We start from the raw sequence: 19476 nt of genomic DNA, 5'->3' as shown, positions 1-19476 counted from the left end.
ACGGCTGCTGAGACTCCCCACACTCGTGACAGGGGGGTGTACAGCTGCTGAGACCCCCCCCAGTCGTGACATGGGGGTAAACGGCTGCTGAGACCCCCCCAACTTGTGACATGGGGGTGTTTGGCTGCTGAGACCCCCCCCCCCACTCGTGACATGTGGGTATACAGATGCCGAGACCCCCCACGGTCATGACACCTGGGTGTACAGATGCTGAGACCCCCCCCCACTTGTGACATGGGGGTGCACGGCTGCTGAGACCCCCCCACTCGCAACGTGGGCGTACAGATGCTGAGACCCCCCCCCACTTGTGACATGGGGGTGCACGGCTGCTGAGACCCCCCCACGCTCGTGACACGTGTCCCCACATCCCAGGTGGGCAGAAAGGGCCCCAAAACCACGGGGGGGGGGGAGGGGGGTGACACCAGAGGGGGGGTGACATGGGGGGGGTGTCAGTCACCCCCCACCCAGCACGGGGCACACACGGGCCTTGCACACCTTATTCCCCATAGATATATTATTATTAATTTTTTCTTCTTTTTTTTTTCTGCAAAAAGACCTAAAAATGGATAGAAAAAAAAAAAAACAACCAAAATAGGGAGGGGGGACAACGCCGGCGGCCGGCTCCTGGCCAGCGGGCACGGCGACGGGGGGTGGGGGGCCACCGCGACACCCCCCTTCCCAGCAGGGGGTCCCTGCCTCCTCCTCCTCGCCCCCCGTCCGTCCACGTCCCCAAAACTGGGGGGGGGACACACGATTCTGCGCCCCCACCCCAGCGGGCTGAGGCCGTGGGGTTGAGCGGGGGTCTGCAGCCCCCCCCCGGCTCTGCGGGGCTCCCCGTGTCCCCACGGTGGGTGGGTGGGTGGGTGGGTGGTGGGTGGTGGGTGCCCAGCTAGGACCTGCCCTCGGCGGGGTTGTACTCCGTCTCGCCGGCCGAGACCTGGGAGATGCGTCGCGTGGAACGCCACAGCCGCCGGTGGAACTGGCCGGGTCGGACCTGGGTGAGGGGACAATGAGCGCCCACCCCGTGTCCCCAGTCCTGACCCCTGCCAGAAGACCAGCCCCCTACTCATCTCACCTGCATCCCCTTCTCCATCCCCATCCCCTTCTCCATCTTCATCTTCCTTTCCATCCCCATCGCCTTCCAGATCCCCATCCTTTTCTCCATCCCCATCCTCATCCCACTCTTCATTCCCATCCCCTTCCAGATCCTCATCTTCCAAATCTCCATCCCCTTCTCCAACCCCATCCCCTTCTCCATCTTCATCCTGTTCTCCATCCCCATACCCTTCCAGATCCCCATCCGTTTCTCCATCCCCATCCTCATCCCACTCTTCCTTCCCGTCCCCTTCCAGATCCTCATCCTCTCCTCCATCCTGATCGGCTTCCAGATCCCCAGCCTTGTTCCCTTCTTCAACCCTTCTCCATCACCACGCTCATCCTCTTCTCCTTGCCCATCCCCCTCCAGATCCTCCTCCCCTTCCAAAGCTCCATCCCCTTCTCCACCTCCAACGTCATCCCACTCTTCATGCCCATCCCCTTCCAGATCCTCATCCTCTTCTCCATCCCCATCCCCTTCCAGATCCTCACCCCCTTCTCCATCACCATCCTCAACCCACTCTTCATTCCCATCCCCTTCCAGATCCTCATCTCCTTCCAAATCTTCATCCACTGCTCCATCCCCATCCTCATCCCACTTTTTATTCCCACTCCCTTCCAGATCCTCATCCTCTTCTCCATCCCCATCCCCTTCCAGATCCTCATCCTCTTCATCCCCCTCACTTTCCAAATCCCCACCCGTTTCTGTATCCCCATCCTTATTCCCTTCTTCAACCCTCTCCATCCCCTTCTCCATCTTCATCCTCTTCTCCATCCCCATCCCCTTCCATATCCTCATCCCCTTCTCCATCTCCATCCTCATCCCACTCTTTATTCCCAACCCCTTCCAGATCCTCATCCCCTTCTCCATCTCCTCCATCCCCACCCTGATCCTCACCCCCTTGTCCATCTGCATCACCTTCCAGATCCCCATCTGCTTCTCCATCCCCATGGTTATTCCCTTCCTTCCCCATCCGTTCTCCATCCCCGCTCCTCACCCCCTTCTCCATCTCCATCCCCTTCCCAGATCCACATCTTCCGAATGTCCATCTCCTTCTCTATCCCCATTCCCTTCCAAATCCCCATCTCATCCCCATCTCCATCCCCGTCCCCTTCCAAACACCCTTCATCCCCAGCCCCTTCCCCATCATCATCTCCACCCCATGCCAAACCCCAGCCTTTTCTCCACACACACCCACACCCATCCCCATCCCTTCTCCCATCACCACCCCCTTCCCCATCTGCACCCCCACCCTTTTCCCAACCCTTTCCCAACCACCATCCGCCCACCACCCCCTTCCCCATCTCCAGCTCACCTCAGCGGGCTGCCCAGCCCCCACCACGATGAGCTTGCCATCCTCCAACCCCACCAAGATGTGACTCTTCTCCTTGGTGACGGACACGCTGTGGACGGGCACCCGCATGGGCACGGGGGGCATGGCTGCCCTGAGGCTGCGAGAAGACCAGTGGTGGGATGGGACCCCTCAAGCCCCCCGGGCACCCCAAGCGGGTGGCTGGGGTGGGACGAGGCAGGTGGAAGCCCTCACCTCTGGAGGTCACGGATCTCCAGCCCGCACTGCGTGGTCCCCAGCACCACGAACTCCTCCGTCAGGCACATGGCCGTCACCTCCTCGTCCAGGGGGACGGAGGAGAGGTGCTTCCCGTTCACCGAGTAGAGGTGCAGCGCAAACCTCTCCTGAAAGGCAAAGAGCGGGGGGACACACACGCTGACGGTGACGAGGAGGGGGACACGGGGACACCTGGCCATACCTTGGAGCAGGCTCGCTGACCCACGGTGGTCTGGGCGACCACCTGCCCTTCCAGCCCCACGGCCAGGTGGGAGAGGACAGCGGGTGGAGAGCTCTCGCCGGGCGGCCGCAGGGACCGGATGAAGAGACCCCGGCGGATGGTGTGGATGATGATGGTGCCATCCTACGGGAGGAAGGAGACACAGGGTGATGATGGTGGCACTCCCAACTCTGCCGCCCACCCCACCACCCCAGCTCACCTTGGACCCCGACACCGCCATGTCCAGCTCGGTGCTGATGGCCACGCATGTCACCTCAGCGTCGTGGCCGTATAGGACCTGGACAGGTTTGGGAGCCAAGCCGCTGGAGAACCCACCCTGGCGTTGGGGACACAGGGACCTCAGTGACCTGGTGGCAGCGCCCACCGCAAGCCCCCCAGCCTGGAGCGCAGGGTTAGGGTCAACCCCCTACCTGCTGTAGGACCTGCCACACCATGCAGGTGGTGTCTCGCGACCCAGAAATGAGGTAGATGCCGCAGAGGTCAAGCGCCAGGCAGGTGACAACATCTGTGACACCCAGAGGGACACCATGAGCTGCTGGTCCTGTCCCACCGTCCTCAGCACCCCGACCCCGTGGGCTGGCACCAAGATGTGTTTTGGGGTGTGGAGATGCTGCTAACCCCAACTCCAGCCCTGCTCCGTGATGGAGCCTGGACTGTCCCCAGAAGATGGGAGACACTGGGAGATGTCCCCTGCCCGCTCATGTGTCCCCTGCCTCCCCCCATGGCCCTACAAACCCATTGGGGCATCATCGGACCTTCATCATCGGAGGTGGACGTACCTATGTGCCGGGTGATCTGCCCAACGACCTTCCCTTTGGCCAGCGAGGTGACGCGGAGGCTGTTGTCCCAATGCCCCCCGCTGAAGAGCAGCTTCCCGTCGGGGGACACGGCCAGCGTGCGGGAGCAGAGGTCCGCGCCGGGGGCGAAGGGGCCCTGCAGGAAGCGCTGGGTCCTGGTGGGGAGGGGACACGGGATGGTGGCAGAGCCGTGGGGTGGGCTGGTGGCACCTCCGAGGACCATCCCCGGGGATCACGTGCCCGACTCACTTTGCGTTGGAGACGGTGGGGTCTTTGGTGAAGCTGAAGTAGTTGGAGATGTTCTTGTCGTAGGGTAACCAGTTGTGGGTGCCCAGCAAGCCGTTGGCACTCACGGTGACCTGGGCAGAGATGGAGATGGAGGTGACACAGCCATCACCACTGAAGCCCTCCTGGGGTTCGGTCCCAGTCCCCCCGGGCCAGCAGCATGCACCCATGCCTCAGTTTCCCCACACTCACCAGGACGTCGGGTGATCCCTGAGTGATGAAGGAGTGCGCCTGGTTCTTGGGGACCACTGCTTGCACCAGAGCCACCCCATCACTGATGCCCTGCAGGGAGACAGCAACCAGTGGGCACCCTCCTGGCCACCACCACCCTCCCAGTCCCGGCCAGGGACCCCTTGGGCTTGGCCTCACCTCCACGAAGAAGGACTTCAGCTGGTCCAGGTTCTCGAAGACGTTGGGTGAGCGGGTGTCGAGGCGGGCCAGCCTCCGGGCAGCGCTCTCTGCCGACAGCCGGGCGGGATGGGGTTCCTGAGGACGGTGGCGAGGGAACCCATCAGAAGGGGGGTGGCCCCCTGAAAGGGGCTATTCTTTTGGGGTGGGGGCATGAGCTACCTTGAGCAGCTGGCAGGGCGTCTGCCCAAAGTTGCTGATGATGCCCTCCAGAGCTTTCCTCTGCGTCTCATCAGCGATGGCGTCCAGGTCCACGGCCCCTGGGGACGGGGATGGTTATGGGGGGCCACCTGGCAGGTGCTCCTCCACCTCCTTGCCCCACGGCTCACCCTCATATGTGCAGTAGTAGAAGACGTTGAGGGCCTCCACGGCGGCCGGGCCTCGTTGCTTGTACCCAAAAATGAGGTCGATCCACTCGTGGAGGTGGGCTGAGACATACTCTGACTCCTGTCCAAGGATGGGGCATCGCGGTGGGCTGGGAACGCCCACCACCCCCTGTAACAACCCCCCAGGGGTGGGAGTGGAGCAATGGCCGGAGTGAGGTTCACCATCTCACCAGGGCTTTGCGGTGCTGGTAGATGAAGTCCTCGCGGGAGCGCGCCCACCGGGGCAGCACCACGTCGCCCACCTTCTCGTTGGAGAGCTGCAGGCAGCCCAGGTTGAAGCCTGAAGGCACAGCAGGTGGGGGGTGAGGGACACCCACCCAAGCCATGCTCCCATGGGTGCTGTCCCCATGGTGGGGATGGCGGGTGCTCCTCACCGTTCTGGTTCTCCAGGAACTCAGGGAAGTAGAAGAACTCGGGGATGAGCTCCTTGACGTCTACGGGGTTCTCCATGCGGGCTTGCCACGCTGCTGGCACCGAGTGGAACTGCCGGTCCGAGCAGTCAAACCTGGTGGCACAGGACACTCGGTCGGAGCCCGCTCGTCCCCCTCGATGTCCCCTCCGCAGGGTCGCCCCCCCAGATGCCCACCTGCCGCTCTGCAGCTGGATGTGGAGGGTGGTGAAGGGCTCGGTGCGGATCAGGTAGTGCATGACGCCCGCCGCGTTGGAGTAGTGTGTGCCGTAGTGGAACTTGTCCACGGTGCCCGTGGGGTCCTCGAAGCTCTCGTACCTGGGGGTGAGGTGGGGGAGGTCCACCAGGAGCTGACCAGATGGTCCCCAAGTCCCCCGTCCCTCCTTTCTTGGGGACACTCACTTCTCCTTCACGTCCCGGGCGTGCCGCTCGTTGGCCACCCCAATGGGCTTGGACAGGTCCCGAAACACGGCTGGGTCGGTGAGGTCGAGGGTCTCCGAGACGTAATCCCGCAGGATCCATGGGAACTGGGTGGGGGCGGGAGGTGGGTGAGGCTGGGGGGGCCCCGGGGTCACTGGGGGGACGGGGACACAGCTGGGGGGCTCACCACAGGGTACTGGGAGAGGTCATTGTAGGTGCGTCCTGCAATCGTGTTCAGCTGCATGAGGTACTCGAAGTTGGAGATCTCCCGCAGGACCCATTTCTGGAGGGAAGGGAGGGCGCTGAGATGGGCTGGGGGGGAGGAGAGGGCGCAGACACCCCCTCCCCATGGCTGTCCCTGTCCCACAGCCATCCCTGGTCCCATGGTCATCCCCATCCCATGGCCATCCCTGGTCCCACAAACATCCCTGATCCTGTGGCCATTCCTGGTGCCACGGCCATCCCTGGTCCTGCAGTCATCTCCATCCTATGACCACCCCAGGTCCCATGACCATCTCCATCACACAGCCATCCCTGATCCCATGACCACCCCAGGTTCCAAGGCCATCTCCATCCCACAGTCATCCCTGGTCCCATGGTCATCTCCAACCCATGGCCACCCCTGGTCCCACAGCCATCCCTGGTCCCATGGCTACCTCCATCCCACAGCCATCCCCGGTCCCATGGCCATCCCTGGTCCCATGGTCATCTCCAACCCATGCCCATCCTTGGTCCCACAGCCATCCCCATTCCACGCTGGCACTGTCCCCTTTGCCATCTGGGAAGGTGAGATATGGGGCGGGGATGGGCAAGGAGGGGCTGGTACCTGGGTGAGCCCTGAGGCTTTCAGCAGCTCCTGGGGTGACCGGCTGCCGAAGTAGATCTGGTTGGTGGGACGCAGGCCAAGGATGCAGGAGTATACCTTGTTCCTCACCTGAGGGGACGTCGGTAGGTCGTGGAGTGGCTGGAGCCTGGGCAGTGCCATGGCCCCAGGAGGGGCTTGGGGAGGGGGAAAGGGTGCCACCACCTTTTTTTTGAAGTTGAGGAAGTAGTTGGCCTGGTCGATGAAGAAGAGCTCAAGTGCAGAGCGGCGTAGGTTGTAGCGGCGCAGGTGGACCTCGCGCAGGTGGGACAAGGGGCGCTTGAAGTCGTAGCCGATCCCTGCCGAGATGGGGGGGCACAGAGCCCCACTGGCATCACTTTCCACCCGGATCCCAATTCCCGAGGCAGGGATGGAGGCCACCATCGCCCTGGGGCTGGGAGAAGCCCACCCCCAAAATGGCCAGCACCCAGCGCAATGGGCTTCTGGAGAAGATGGGATGGGTGGGGGGTTCCTCATCCCACCTTGCTGCAGGGTACTCCCCCAAGCAGCATGTGCCGTTACCTCCCTCTGTCTCCTCCTTCTCGCTGCTGCCGTCGTAGAAGTAGACGTGCTGGGTTGTGACCTCCAAGCGGCCGGGGACAACCGCCACCGTCGTGATGAGCTCGCAGTCCTCTGAGACCACCAGCTTCTCCCGCTGGTTTTGCTCCTTGGGCTCAGCCCTGGGTGACACAGGGGGGCAAGGAGACCCTGGTGACACCCCCAGCCTGGGCAAGCCAGGGCCACGGCAGGGGATGTGGACACTCACTGGTTGTCCAGGACGGGGAGGTCCTCCTCGGCCAGTTGGTCATCTTCCAGCTCGCTCACCTTGGCCTCCTTGGCCATGGCGAGTGGCAGGGACTCGGCGGGGTTGTGAAGGTGGTCGGCTCCTGAAATGAGGAAGGGGTCAGCAGGACCCCTGGCCTCCCACAGCTGGGGGACAAGCCCTGTGAAGGGTCTCCATCCCACCCCCCAACCCCAACAGGGTCCACGACAGTTCCCAGCTCAACTCCACCATGTGCATCCAACCAGTGGCACTCTTTGCCCAAGGTGTGGGGGGACCCCTGGGTGCCCCCCTCCCATCAGCCTCACCCAAGTTGTCCCGTAGCGCGCTGGCCTCCAAGTGTTGGTCAAAATTCAGGTTGGGCACCAGCTTCAGCCTCATCCGGGAGTAGGTCTCGGCGCTCGACAGCTTCCAGCGAACCTCCGGTGGGTTCCTGGGGGGCAGGTGGGGGTGAGGCACCCTGGAGACCCCCAGCCATGCCTCCCCTCCCCAGGGACCAAGGCGGGGGCTCACCGGTCAGCCCAGGCGGAGCGGGATGAGGTGAGGAGGCGGCACAGGGACCGCCACTGCTTCAGCACGGTGCTGTGGTGGTTGTTGGCCTGCTTGAGCACGTTGGCGTGCCGGGCGTTTTCTGCTTTGCAGCGCTTCGCCGCCGGCTCCAGCACCAGCTCCTACCGAGGGAGCAGAAGAGTGAAGTGACAGCAGGGCTGGGGCTTGGGGACATCCCTGCGGTGAGGAGCACATCCCTGGGGTGATGTCCCCAGGGCAAGGAGCACACCCCTGGGGTGATGTACTAGGGGTGAGGAGCACATCCTTGGGATGATGTCCTCAGGCTGATGAGCACATCTCCAGGAAGATGATGCTGGGATGAGGAGCACATCCCCAGGACGGTGCTCCTGGGATGAGGAGCACATCCTCAGGATGGTGCTCCAGGGATGAGGAGTACATCCCCAGGATGGTGCTCCTGGGATGAGGAGAACATCCCCAGGATGGTGGTCCTGCGATGAGGAGCACAGCCCCAGGATGGTGCTCCTGGAATTATGAGAACATCCCCAGTCTGGTGCTCCTGGGATGAGGAGCATGTCCCCAGTGTGAGTGGTACATCCCTGGGATGATGTCCCCAGTCTGAAGAGCACATCTCCAGGAAGATGATGCTGGGATGAGGGGCACATCCCCAGGATGGTGCTCCTGGAATGAGGAGCACAGCCCCAGTCTGAAGAGCACATCCCTGGGATGATGTCCCCAGGCTGATGAGCACATCCCTGGGATGATGATCCTGTGATGAGGAGCACAGCCCCAGAACAATGTCCTTTAGGATGAGGAGCACTTCCTGAGGGCAATGTCCCCAGCATAAGGAGCATGTCCCCAGGATGACATCCCTGGGATGAAGAGCACATCCCCGTGATTAATGTCCACCGGGTTGATAAGCATGTCTCTGAAGCAAGTAGCACGTCCCTAGGATGACAGCCCCAGAGTGAGGAGCACATCCCTGGGATGATGTCCCTGAGATGAGGAGCACGTCCCCACGATTTCCCGAGGATGAGGAGCACATCCTGAGGATGATGTCCCCAGAGAGAGGAGGATGTCCCCAAGATGACCTCCCCAGGATAAAGAGCACATCCCTGGGGTGAGCACCATGTCCCCAGGATGACATCTCCAGAGGAGCATGTCCCCAGCATGACAATCTTGGGTGAGAAGCACATCCCCATGACCCCTGGATGATGTCCCTGGGGTGAGGAGCATGTACCCAGGGTGAGGAGCACATCCCTGAAACAACGTCCCTGGGTTGATGAGTACATCCCTGGGATGATGTCCCTGGGATGAGGAGCACACCCTGAGGACCACGTCCCCAGAGTGAGGAGGATCTCCCCAAGATGACATCCTCGGGATGAGGAGCACATCCCCAGGATGACATCCTTGGGGTGAGGAGCATGTCCCCAGGATGAGGAAGACATCCCCAGAGTGACGTCCCAGGGGCGAGGAGCACGCAGTACCTGGAACATCTTGCGGCTGGCCGCCTTCTCCTGCTCCCGTCGCTGGGAGCTGCTCATCATGGCATCGTAGCAGGCGTTCCAGAAATTGGACATGTGGTCGTGGCTCTTGGCGAAGGTGTCCATCTCAAACTGGGCCATGGTGGGCTGCACCTACCGAGAGAACCGGGACGAAGGGGAAGGTGTTTGCAGGGCTTGGCACCCACCAACCATCATCCGGGCTAGAAGCATCCATGTCTTGGAGGTCACCCCTGCAGGCTGTCCCAAACCGCTGGTGACATGGGGACCCAGCTGCAGTATGGACCCGTCTCTAAGCCTGGGAAGGGGTTCCCCCAACACCAACGCCACCCCACGCCCCACGCCCCACGGCACCCACGTGCTTCTCGATGAAGCCCCTCCACTCCGGGGTGGTGCAGAAGAGCTGGAAGTCCTCGTAGAAGGTTGGGCTGCCGTTGGTGGGGGGCAGCGAGGGCAGGAAGACCTGCAGCTGCAGGGTCTCGTAGCACTGGTCCATGAGAGTGCGGACGATGGGCACCAACCAGGAGAAGGTCTCCGACTTGGCGTCCAGCGAGCGTCGCAGCGGGGTCTCCAGCTTGCCCAGCAGGTAGCAAGCCTCGTCCTTTTTGGGGGCTGAGGCGGTCTGCAGCAGGCTGTGGAGCTTCACGTACGCCAGCGAGTGTAGCTGGGGGGGACAGGGGACATCAGCTGGGGCCACCTGCCCTGCTCCAAGGGCTAGGGTCTCACCCCGAGTCCCGGGAAGGGTTGACCCACCTGGGGGTCTTGCAGCATGATGTAGCCCACGAGGACGCGTAGACCCGTCTGGGCCATCTCCTTGAGGTCGGAGGTGCCGTTGGCCAGGTGGTACCAGACGCCGAGCTTGTCCAGCAGACTGCTCACCCCCTCGTAGATCTGGGGGGGGCACAGTGAGACCCTGCCCAGCCACGCACCCCCCACCTCTCTGGCCTGGTGGGCATGAAGCCACCAGGTCTGTCCCCATCACCCGGCCACCCTCAGCTTTGGTGGACATGGGTGAGTTACCCATGGTTTGGGTTTGGGTAGGGGTTCGGATCAGGGTTTAGGGGGAGGGTAGAGCCCCAGCCCTAATGACGAACTCGTTAGGGTTTGGCATGAGGGTTATGGGTCGGGGCTTAGGGTATGGGTTTATGGTAGGGGGGTAGGGTTGGGGTTAGGGGTTGGGACTGATTTTAGGGTGATGATACAGGATTGGGGTCAGGGGTGAGGTTTAGGGCAAGGATGTCGGGTTCAGGTCGAGGATTTGGATTTAGGAGATACGGTTAGATTTATAAATCATAAATGAAGGTTAGTGCTTAGGGGATAGGGTTAGAAATTCGGTTTACAGTCACGTTGTAGGGTTAGGGTTGGGATTGGGGTTAGGGCGAGGGTATAGGATTGGGGTTAGGGCTGAGGTTTAGGGCAAGTATGTAGGGTTTAGGATTAGGATTTAAGAGGTATGATTAGATTATAGGTTATGTGTTATGGTTAGGGGTTGGGGTTTCGGCTTAAAGTAAGGGCGTAGGGTTAGGGTTAAGATTAGGGTTAAAGTTTGAGGTTTACAACAAGGATGTAAGGTTAAGGTTGAGGATTAGCATTTAGGAGATAAGGTTAGGTTTATAAATTATAAATGAAGGTTAGGGTTTAGGGTACAGGATTAGAATTTCGGTTTACAGTAAGGTTGTAGGGTTTGGGTTGAGGGTTGGGCTTGGGGTTAGGGCGAGGGTGTAGGACTGGGATTAGGGCTGAGCTTTAGGGCAAGGATGTAGGGTTAAGGTTTAGGATTAAGATTAGGAGATAGGGTTAGGGTTTAGGGTTAGACCTTAGGGCACAGGGCTAATGTTTTGGGTTTAGAGGAAGGGTTAGGCTTAAGGTTAAAGTTTAGGCTTAGCATCAGGGTTAGGGTTTAAAGGAATAGTGTGGGGTTAACAGCAGGGTTCGGGTCAGATTTCCAGGTTATGAGATGGGGATAGGGCTTAAGGTTAGATCTTAGCCTACAGGGTTAGTGTATGGGGTTAGGGTTACAGTAAGGGTTAGGGCTAGCGTTAGGGTTAGGACTGGGGTTAGGGTGAGGGCACAGGATTGGGGTTAGGGCTGAGCTTTAGGGCAAGGATGAACGGAGAGGTTGCAGATTAGGATTTAGGAGGCAGGGTTAGATTACAGGGTATGAGTTAAGGTTAGGTTTTGGCGTTTCAGTTTACAGTAAGGGCGTAGGGTTGGGGTTAAGATTAGGGTTAAGGGTTGGGGTTTACAACAAGGATGTCGGGTTAAGTTTGAGGATTAGCATTTAGGAGATAAGGTAAGGTTTATAAATTATAAATGAAGGTTAGGGTTTAGGGTACAGGATTAGAATTTCGGTTTACAGTAAGGTTGTAGGGTTTGGGTTGAGGGTACAGGACTGGGATTAGGGCTAAGCTTTAGGGCAAGGATGTAGGGTTAAGGTTTAGGATTAAGATTAGGAGATAGGGTTAGGGTTTAGGGTTAGACCTTAGGGCACAGGGCTAATGTTTTGGGTTTAGAGGAAGGGTTAGGCTTAAGGTTAAAATTTAGGCTTAGGATAAGGGTTAGGGTTTAAAGCAATAGTGTGGGGTTAACAGCAAGGGTTCGCGTTAGATTTCCAGGTTATGAGACAGGGATAGGGTTACATCTTAGCCTACAGGGTTAGTGTATGGGGTTAGGGTTACAGTAAGGGTTAGGGTTAGCGTTAGGGTTAGGACTGGGGTTAGGGTGAGGGCACAGGATTGGGGTTAGGGCTGAGCTTTAGGGCAAGGATGTAGGGTTAAGGTTTAGGATTTGGAGGTAGGGTTAGATTACAGGTTGTGAGTTAAGGTTAGGGTTTGGGGTTTAGGTTTGTGGTAAGGGCATAGGGTTGGGGTTAAGTTTAGGGTTAAGGGTTGGGGTTTACAACAAGGATGTAGGGTTCAGGTTGAGGATTAGCATTTAGGAGATATGGTCAGATTTATAAATTATAAATGAAGGTTAGCGCTTAGAGTACAGGATTAGAATTTCGGTTTACAGTAAGGTTGTAGGGTTTGGGTTGAGGGTTGGGACTGGGGTTAGGGTGAGGGTGTAGGACTGGGATTAGGGCTGAGTTTAGGGGAAGAATGTAGGGTTAAGGTTTAGGATTAAGATTAGGAGATAGGGTTAGGGTTTAGGCTTAGACCTTAGGGCATAGGGCTAATGTTTTGGGTTTAGAGGAAGGGTTAGGGTTAAGGTTAAAGTTTAGGCTTAGGATCAGGGTTAGGTTTAAAGCAATAGTGTGGGGTTAACAGCAGGCTTCGGGTTAGATTTACAGGCTATGAGATGGGGATAGGGTTTAAGGTTAGATCTTAGCCTACAGGGTTAGTGTATGGGGTTAGGATTACAGTAAGGGTTAGAGTTAGTGTCCAGGGTTAGGACTGGGGTTAGGGTGAGGGCACAGGCTTGGGGTTAGGGCTGAGCTTTAGGGCAAGGATGAACGGAGAGGTTGCAGATTAGGATTTAGGAGGTAGGGTTAGATTACAGGGTATGAGTTATGGTTCGGGTTTGGGGTTTTGGTTTAGAGTAAGTGCATAGGGTTGGGGTTAAGAGTAGGGTTAAGGATTGGGGCTTCCAACAAGGATGTAGGGTTAAGGTTGAGGATTAGGATTTGGTACAGTTAGATTTACAGATTATGAGTGAGGGACAGGCTTTAGGGTTAGGGCTTACGGTATAGGGCTAGGGGGTTGGATTTATGGTGAGAGTGCAGGGTTAAGTTTAAACTTCAGGATTAGGGGTTAGGGCTTAGGATCATCATTGGCATTTACAGCAGGAGTTGGGGCCTAGGGTTAACAGCATGGGTTAGGGTTAAATTGACAGTTTACTAGTTAGGGACAGGGTTTAGGGTTAGATCTCAGTGTACAGGGTTAGATCATCAGATTTGGGTTTACAGTAAGGCTGTAGGACTGGGGTTAAGGGTTAGAAGTAGGGCTTAGGGCTAGGGTGTAGGATCGGGCTTCACAGCAAGGGTGCGGGGTTGGGGTTAAGGCTTAGGGTTAGAGTTGGGGTTTACGGACAGAGCGTCGGGCTAGGGCTAAGGTTTTGGGGTCAGCATTTGCTTTACTGGTTATGGGTTAGCGTTTAGGATTAAGGCACAGGTTATTTCCTAAGGTTAGGTTCAAGGGCTGCAGGTAGGGGCAGGGTTTAGGCTCAGGGCTAACATCAGGGGTTAGCATCAGGGTTCTGAGCTCGGCTTTGGGATCAGGAACCCCTCCTCGTGCCCATCCACCTTCTCGCTCCACAGAGCCTGGTTGTTGTGTCCCTCGGAGAACAAGAAGTCCTGGAGCAGCCGCAGCAGCTTGAGGGCGTTGTGGGTGAGACCGGGCAGGGTGGCCGGCCCCGACTCCTTCAGGTCCGTCAGCGCCGATTCCAGCATCATCTCCAGCAGGCTGCGGGACAGCAGGCAGCTCCGCGGGGTGGTCCTCCCTTGGGGCACACCCCACCAGACCCCGCTCCGCACCTGGGCAGGACTCACCTGCGCTTGATCTCATCAGGGGGCCGCACCAGCTCACACGCCATCCCCAGCTTGGTGAGGACAGAGAAGACCTGCCCGCGCTCCCTCCACGCTGCGTCATCCCAGCCCTCCACCCCGCGCCAGGTCACCGAGAAGATGATGTTGGTCAAGAGGTTGCACAGCTCCTCCTCAGGCGTTTGCTGCCAACGGAGAGGAAGGGTGAGAGGTCCGGTGTCCAGTGTAGCCCAGGGTGGTGGGCATGATGGTTCTGGGCTCACCTGGGGGTTGCTGGTGTTGGAGACATTGTCACTGGGCAGAGCATCCTGGTAGCTGCTCTCATCCAGGACGTTGGAGAGGCTGGAGCTCTTGCGTGCTCGCATCCCCGGGAAGGGCTTGAAGCTCTCCAGGGGTGAGGGGGTGCCAGGGCCGCTGGTGGGGGTCTGCGTGCCACTCTCGGCTGTGGCAATGGAGCAGGTGCTGGCCAGGTCAAGCCCCAGGTCAAAGGGTGAGGTGGAGAAGGGTGAGAGTGGGTGATAGACACCATCAAAGGGAGGACCATCACCGGGGTTGGAGGACGAGCGGCTGGCCCGGTCAGAGGAGTCGAAAGACTTGAAGTTGTAGGAGTGGAAGGACTTGGTGCGGCCGCTCGGGGAGATGGAGTGGTCGGAGAAGCCTTCGGAGAGCTCCTGGTCAGAGGCCTCGTAGCCCAGAGGCAGGAAGACGTCCAGCTCCTGCAGCTCGGCTGGTGGCGAGCTCATCCCCTCTTTGCTGGGAGTGTCTGAGAGGCGGAGGAGCTCCAGGCAGCCCCCGTTGCCCGCGTTGCTCAGGCTGTGCTGACGGGACTCGTAGGACTCCTTGACGTAGAGCTTGGTGAGCGTGTCCTGCCAGCCAGCCAACCTCGCCAGCTGCTTCACCATGTCCTGCTGCGCGTAGATCAAGTGGAAGAGCTGCAAGAGAAAGCGAGAGGGGAGACCTGATGATGTTGCCCCAGCTCCTGGTAGCCTCTTGGGGGTTGGTCCCTCCAAGGGGCAGGATGCTTGAGCACCCTAGACCCTCCATAACCTTCACGGAGTGCTGGGGCTGCACCACCTCCATGCTGGCATGTCCATGTGCCAGCAGTCCCGTGCACAGGTGTCACCACCACCTCCATGGTCTCCGTGTTGAGGCATGGCTGGGTGCCCAAGGAGCTCAGCCCCGGGGCAACCACTCAGCCACAGCCCCTTGCACCCGTGGTCCTGCTCACCTTGCGGCAGATATCTAGCCGGACGGTCAGCTCAGCCCGGTGGGACAGGTAAACCACGGCCACCAGGTCCTTGTAGTTGGGAGGGTCTACGGACAAGGAGAGACAGTACTGCAGTTAGACACCTCCTTCTGTCTCCAAAAGCCACCAAAGACCCTCAGCCCCAGGACGGGCTGAGCCTTGCGGGAAGTCACCCGTGATGTCCCCATGGCACATGTTTGGGATAGGTGGCCGGGGTCAGCTTGGTTTGGTCAGGACATGCGGTACCTGCCCCGAGGACCTGCTCCGAGAGGCAGCGGAAGAGCAGCATGGAGCTGGGGACGTCGCTGAGGCAGGCGATCAGCCCCTGGTACCCGATGTCCTTCAGCTTCAGGCGGTTCTTGCTGCGCTCAGGGACCTTCTCGTACTTCAGCATCTTGTAGAGGACCTGGTGAGACAGAGAGAGGTGGTCACCCCGCTGCAGGAAAGGCCCTGGCTGCTGGGGGACAGCAAGAGGTTGGTACTGGGAACCTGCCTTACCTTGAAGACCCTCTCCCGCACTTCATCCGAGAACTTCTTCTGCACCAGTAGCGAGAAGAGGACCTCCACGTGGCCTGGCTCAAAGAGGAAGGCAAAGAGCTGCTCCTGGGCAGGTGAGCCCTTCAGCAGGCTGTGGATCACCTCCAGTGCCCCGCAGACCTGTGGGACATGGGGCTGGTTGTCCACGGCCCTCTACATGACCCACCAGGACCTCAGCGGCTTCTCCCCACCTACTGTGAAGCGCCGGGCCAGCCCATGGACACACTGAGGTGTCTGGGGACCTGGGTGGCTCAGTGCCGTACCTGCTGCTCGTCCTGTGCCCCGGCCACGTAGCTCAGCAAGCTCTGCATCTCCTCCCCGGAGAAGCTCCTGCAGAAGAAATCCTTCACCAGACTGAAGAGGGACGTCTGCACTGTCTTGATGTCATCGGTGGCTGTGGTCTTCTCCCTGGAGATGCTGGTGGACAGACACGCATGGGCATTCCCTCTGTGGATGTGCACAGCTGCCCTCCCCATCCCTTGTCACCCATCGCCAGCATCACCCCAAATCCCACCACGGAGCCTGAGGAGCTCCAGGTCAGCCTGGTGTGGACATCCCTTCTGACCAACCCTGCCCACTGGGAAATGTTCACCCCATGCATTTTGGTCTCTGCAGGGTGCAAGCACCCCCAGCATCACGAAAGTGTGGAAACACATCAGGTCAGACAAGAAAAGGGCATCAGTTCGTTGCAGAAACCACCAAGCTCTTGGTTGCTGCTGGAGAGACGCTGGGCGTGGATTTTGGGGCTGACCAGGCACAGCTCTGGGTGGAGGCTTGGGGACGAGGCATGGTCATGGGGAGCGGAACGTCCTGCACACACCACCATGCTCCCACACCGGGAGATCACCCCATGAGGTGCTTGCAGGGAGCATATTACCCCAAGCAAAGGGCATCTACCCCAAACAGCAGCTCTGAGGGGTGAAGCCCACCACCACGTCAGCATTCAGGGGTCCGGACTACAAGCGACAGCTCACCCATAGTACGTCCGGATGGAGTCGAGGATGTACTGCACCCCGTACTTCTTGCGGACGCGCTGCTTGTGGTCCTTGATGACGTTGGCCAGATACTGGATGTGACCTGCAGGGAGAAGGTGTGAGCGGCCGTGGAGGCTGGTCGGGATGAGAACACCCCCAAAGCAGCCCCAGTTCCCACCTAAGCGGACGGCGAAGTCGCTGTTGCTCCAGATGCGGAAGTCGAAGAGGAGATGCTGGTAGAGGAGGTGCAGCAAGAGCCCGCTGCCCTCGGAGCCCACCTGCTCCATGAGGATCTGTGAGGCCATCAGCGTGCTCATGTCCAGCAGCGGACTGGAGACCTGCCATGGGCGAGAGAGGAGGTCTGCAGCCTCGGCATCCCCCTTGGGACCATAGGATGGAACCCTTGGTAGCCCCCCACACCTTCTGCAGCAGCGCCCCAATGATGGCCGGCCCGTGGCACTGTACCAGGCTCTCCTGGTTCACTGGGTGGTTCTGGATGAAGTTCTTCACCAGCAGCAGGAAGGCGGCCACGCTGTTCCTCTCCAGCCTGCTCTCTGCAAGGCACAGGGCAGAGGCCCACCAGTAGCTGTGAGCCCCATGCCCACCTAGACACCTTCCCCTAGTGCTGCCTGCAATGGGCATCCTGGAGACCCCATCGTAAACTTTTCTCTGCAAACTTTTCAGCCCATTCCCGTATTTCCCCCAAATTTAAGCGAGTGGAAACCTCCGCTGCTCTGAGCTTCTTGGAAATAAGCAGCTGGGTATCGGGAAAAAGCCTATTTCACCTACGCAGGAGAAGCCTCCTGGATGAACCCAGCCCTACTATAAGACACCAGAGACTCCACACAAAGGCAAGCCGGAGGCAACAGGCTGGAGCCACCCTCACCTTCCCAGAACTGCTTGTTTATGACTAATTGGGTCATAACAACATTAAAAGATGTCAACGGTTTCTCCGTCACCCCATAACCCTTGGTGCCCCAGGCAAGACCTCTCATGGCCATGGTAGACACCAGCCTGCTCCAGGCAGCACCCATGTGGCAGCGGGGCTCCCTCCAGCCACCTGAGCAGGACAGCTCCCTCTCCACGTCCCCCGAGGTCCTCACCTGAGGACTTGCCCAGCGGGATGAGCATGCCCTGGGCGTTCCTGGAGGATGTCAGCTCTGGCCCCACCAGGTCGTTGGTCTCCTGCTCATCCTCGGGCTCCTCCTTCTTGGAAACCACTTGCTCGAGCAGGGGTAGCAGCACGCCCATCCCACCCACGCAGTTGACCACGTCCTGCCGGAGGGAGGCGAGAGGCTTTACCGGGTGCTGCGTGGTGACGGCAGCGTAGAGGAGGAGGTTGCACGTGCAACTGGGGTCCGTCCTACCTGCTCACGGCCTCAGCCCAAGCCGGGGAGAGCTGGGCCCTGTGCCTAGCAGATATCGGGGTGTGCCCTGACCCACCCCACAGCACAAACCTAAAACAGGTCCCCAAAGAGCACCTCGTCCCCTGCACCACCCATGGTGCCCGCCCTGGGTGCTGAGGAGTTGCGGGGCAACAGGTCCTTAGGGGACCCATGGGGCATGCAGGTCCTTGGGGGACCTATGGGTCAGGCAGGTCCTTGGTGGGCCCCATACTATGTAGCAGAGACCCCGCAGGGTCCAGGGGAACCACCGTGGCCATCCAACACTCCTTGGGGGTCCTGGCCCTGCCCCACACTCCAGAAGGGACCCAGCTGCCTCCATGCCATGGGATGGATGGACCAGGACAGGTCACCTTGTGCTCAGCATACCTTTATGTCCCAGTTGACCACCTTGTGTCCCGTCAGCCTCCCGTCCAAGCCATGGCTGGGAGAGAGGTCCAGGCAGATGTTGTTCCTGCAGGCCTAAAAGAGAGCACCATGGGAGCGTCCTCATGCTCCTGGAGATGTCACCTACGGTAGAGGGTCTACCAGTGCTGTCCTCGCCCCTGAAGGGGTGGCTCTCCTCACCTGTGGGGTGTAGTACAGCAAAAGCTTGCTGCTGAGCTCCACCAAGTCACCTTCTAGCGCAAACGGTGATGTGACGTTTGGTCCTGGGAGAAGAGGACTGGGGTGAGCTAGGGCATGGTGGAGGAGACCTTGGTTGCCACCAGCAACGTCCCCCATGCCCCACCCCGACGTACCCATGCAGAAGAGCGTCTTGACCTGGGCTTGCTGCAGTGCCTCGCAGAAGATGGCCACGGATCCCAGGTGACCCTCCAGGGAGGTGGGGCTGCCCCACTCGGTGTCCTGGCTACCGGCCGCCGTGGTGGCCACCACCCCCTCGGTGGGGGGCTGAGTAGGGGTCCAGGCGTGGGGGCCCAGCGTGGCGGGGACGGACTGGGAGCGGCCGAGTGCTGGGCGCGGGGGGAAGACCAGCTCCGGCCCGTGGGACGCCGGCAGGTGGCCAGCGGTGGTTGCGGTGGTGGTGGTGGTCCGGTGGCCTGCAGAGCCGATGCAGCAGGAGGTGAAGGACTGGAAGGGAGAAGGAGTTGTGCTCAGCCCCTATCCCCACGCCATCGGGAAAGGGGTCCGGCCAGGAGCCTGGGGGGTCCCCCACCTCGTGGAGGGACGGAAAGCGGAGCTGCGCCGTCTTCCGCAAGTGCCCATCAGCGTAGATGCTGACGATGTTCTGGCCAAAGGGCCGTCGGCCAGCAATGTGGACAATGTCAACGCAGTGCTGGGGGGACAGGGAGAGGGTGTCAGGCATCCCAGTGTCCCCGTTGCCCCTCCCTCGACGGGGACACAGGAATGGGGATGATGCTCACCCAAGCCGAGTCGTTGAAGGCAAACTCCGGCAATGCCACCGTCATGTAGTCCTTCTTGGTGCAGACGGCCACCACCAACACACCGCCGGCGGTGAAGAACGCCTCGAAGCCCGTCCCGCCGGCTGTGAAGAAGCTGGTGGAGGAGAAGCATGGTGGGGATGGTGGTGCTGCCCCTCCTCATCCTCACCTCAACCCCCCTGATCCCTCCACT

At 59.7% G+C, this 19476-nt stretch overlaps 1 protein-coding gene across 3 annotated transcripts in view; it reads right to left on the bottom strand.

The window, feature by feature from the left end:
- Positions 1-509: 509 nt before the first annotated feature.
- NBEAL2 (neurobeachin like 2) overlaps positions 510-19476 on the bottom strand; it is a 36110-nt gene continuing 17143 nt past the window's right edge. For 2 of the 3 annotated variants that reach the window (XM_075419957.1, XM_075419958.1), the window contains exons 14-54: positions 19266-19398; positions 19058-19177; positions 18642-18972; positions 18469-18551; positions 18271-18363; positions 17602-17773; positions 16919-17052; positions 16677-16836; positions 16499-16601; positions 15788-15941; positions 15486-15644; positions 15234-15393; positions 14970-15055; positions 14005-14673; positions 13748-13926; positions 13502-13661; positions 10015-10152; positions 9620-9925; positions 9247-9396; positions 7766-7923; positions 7561-7685; positions 7238-7358; positions 6994-7151; positions 6436-6770; positions 5797-5892; positions 5592-5716; positions 5367-5507; positions 5155-5285; positions 4951-5060; positions 4724-4841; positions 4557-4654; positions 4356-4472; positions 4179-4268; positions 3951-4060; positions 3684-3856; positions 3315-3409; positions 3104-3220; positions 2866-3027; positions 2643-2791; positions 2412-2547; positions 510-994 (exon numbers count right to left, since the gene is read on the bottom strand). In XM_075419957.1, the coding sequence (XP_075276072.1) occupies positions 890-994; positions 2412-2547; positions 2643-2791; positions 2866-3027; positions 3104-3220; positions 3315-3409; positions 3684-3856; positions 3951-4060; positions 4179-4268; positions 4356-4472; positions 4557-4654; positions 4724-4841; positions 4951-5060; positions 5155-5285; positions 5367-5507; positions 5592-5716; positions 5797-5892; positions 6436-6770; positions 6994-7151; positions 7238-7358; positions 7561-7685; positions 7766-7923; positions 9247-9396; positions 9620-9925; positions 10015-10152; positions 13502-13661; positions 13748-13926; positions 14005-14673; positions 14970-15055; positions 15234-15393; positions 15486-15644; positions 15788-15941; positions 16499-16601; positions 16677-16836; positions 16919-17052; positions 17602-17773; positions 18271-18363; positions 18469-18551; positions 18642-18972; positions 19058-19177; positions 19266-19398 (6460 nt within the window). In that variant the 3' untranslated portion in view covers positions 510-889. The remainder of the gene's footprint in view (positions 995-2411; positions 2548-2642; positions 2792-2865; positions 3028-3103; positions 3221-3314; positions 3410-3683; positions 3857-3950; positions 4061-4178; positions 4269-4355; positions 4473-4556; positions 4655-4723; positions 4842-4950; positions 5061-5154; positions 5286-5366; positions 5508-5591; positions 5717-5796; positions 5893-6435; positions 6771-6993; positions 7152-7237; positions 7359-7560; positions 7686-7765; positions 7924-9246; positions 9397-9619; positions 9926-10014; positions 10153-13501; positions 13662-13747; positions 13927-14004; positions 14674-14969; positions 15056-15233; positions 15394-15485; positions 15645-15787; positions 15942-16498; positions 16602-16676; positions 16837-16918; positions 17053-17601; positions 17774-18270; positions 18364-18468; positions 18552-18641; positions 18973-19057; positions 19178-19265; positions 19399-19476) is intronic. The other variant, XM_075419959.1, reaches the window with a different exon arrangement.

This window comes from Opisthocomus hoazin, chromosome 4 (assembly GCF_030867145.1).
Source record: "Opisthocomus hoazin isolate bOpiHoa1 chromosome 4, bOpiHoa1.hap1, whole genome shotgun sequence".
NCBI lineage: Eukaryota > Metazoa > Chordata > Aves > Opisthocomiformes > Opisthocomidae > Opisthocomus > Opisthocomus hoazin.
This window is presented reverse-complemented; position numbering and strand designations above follow the sequence as displayed.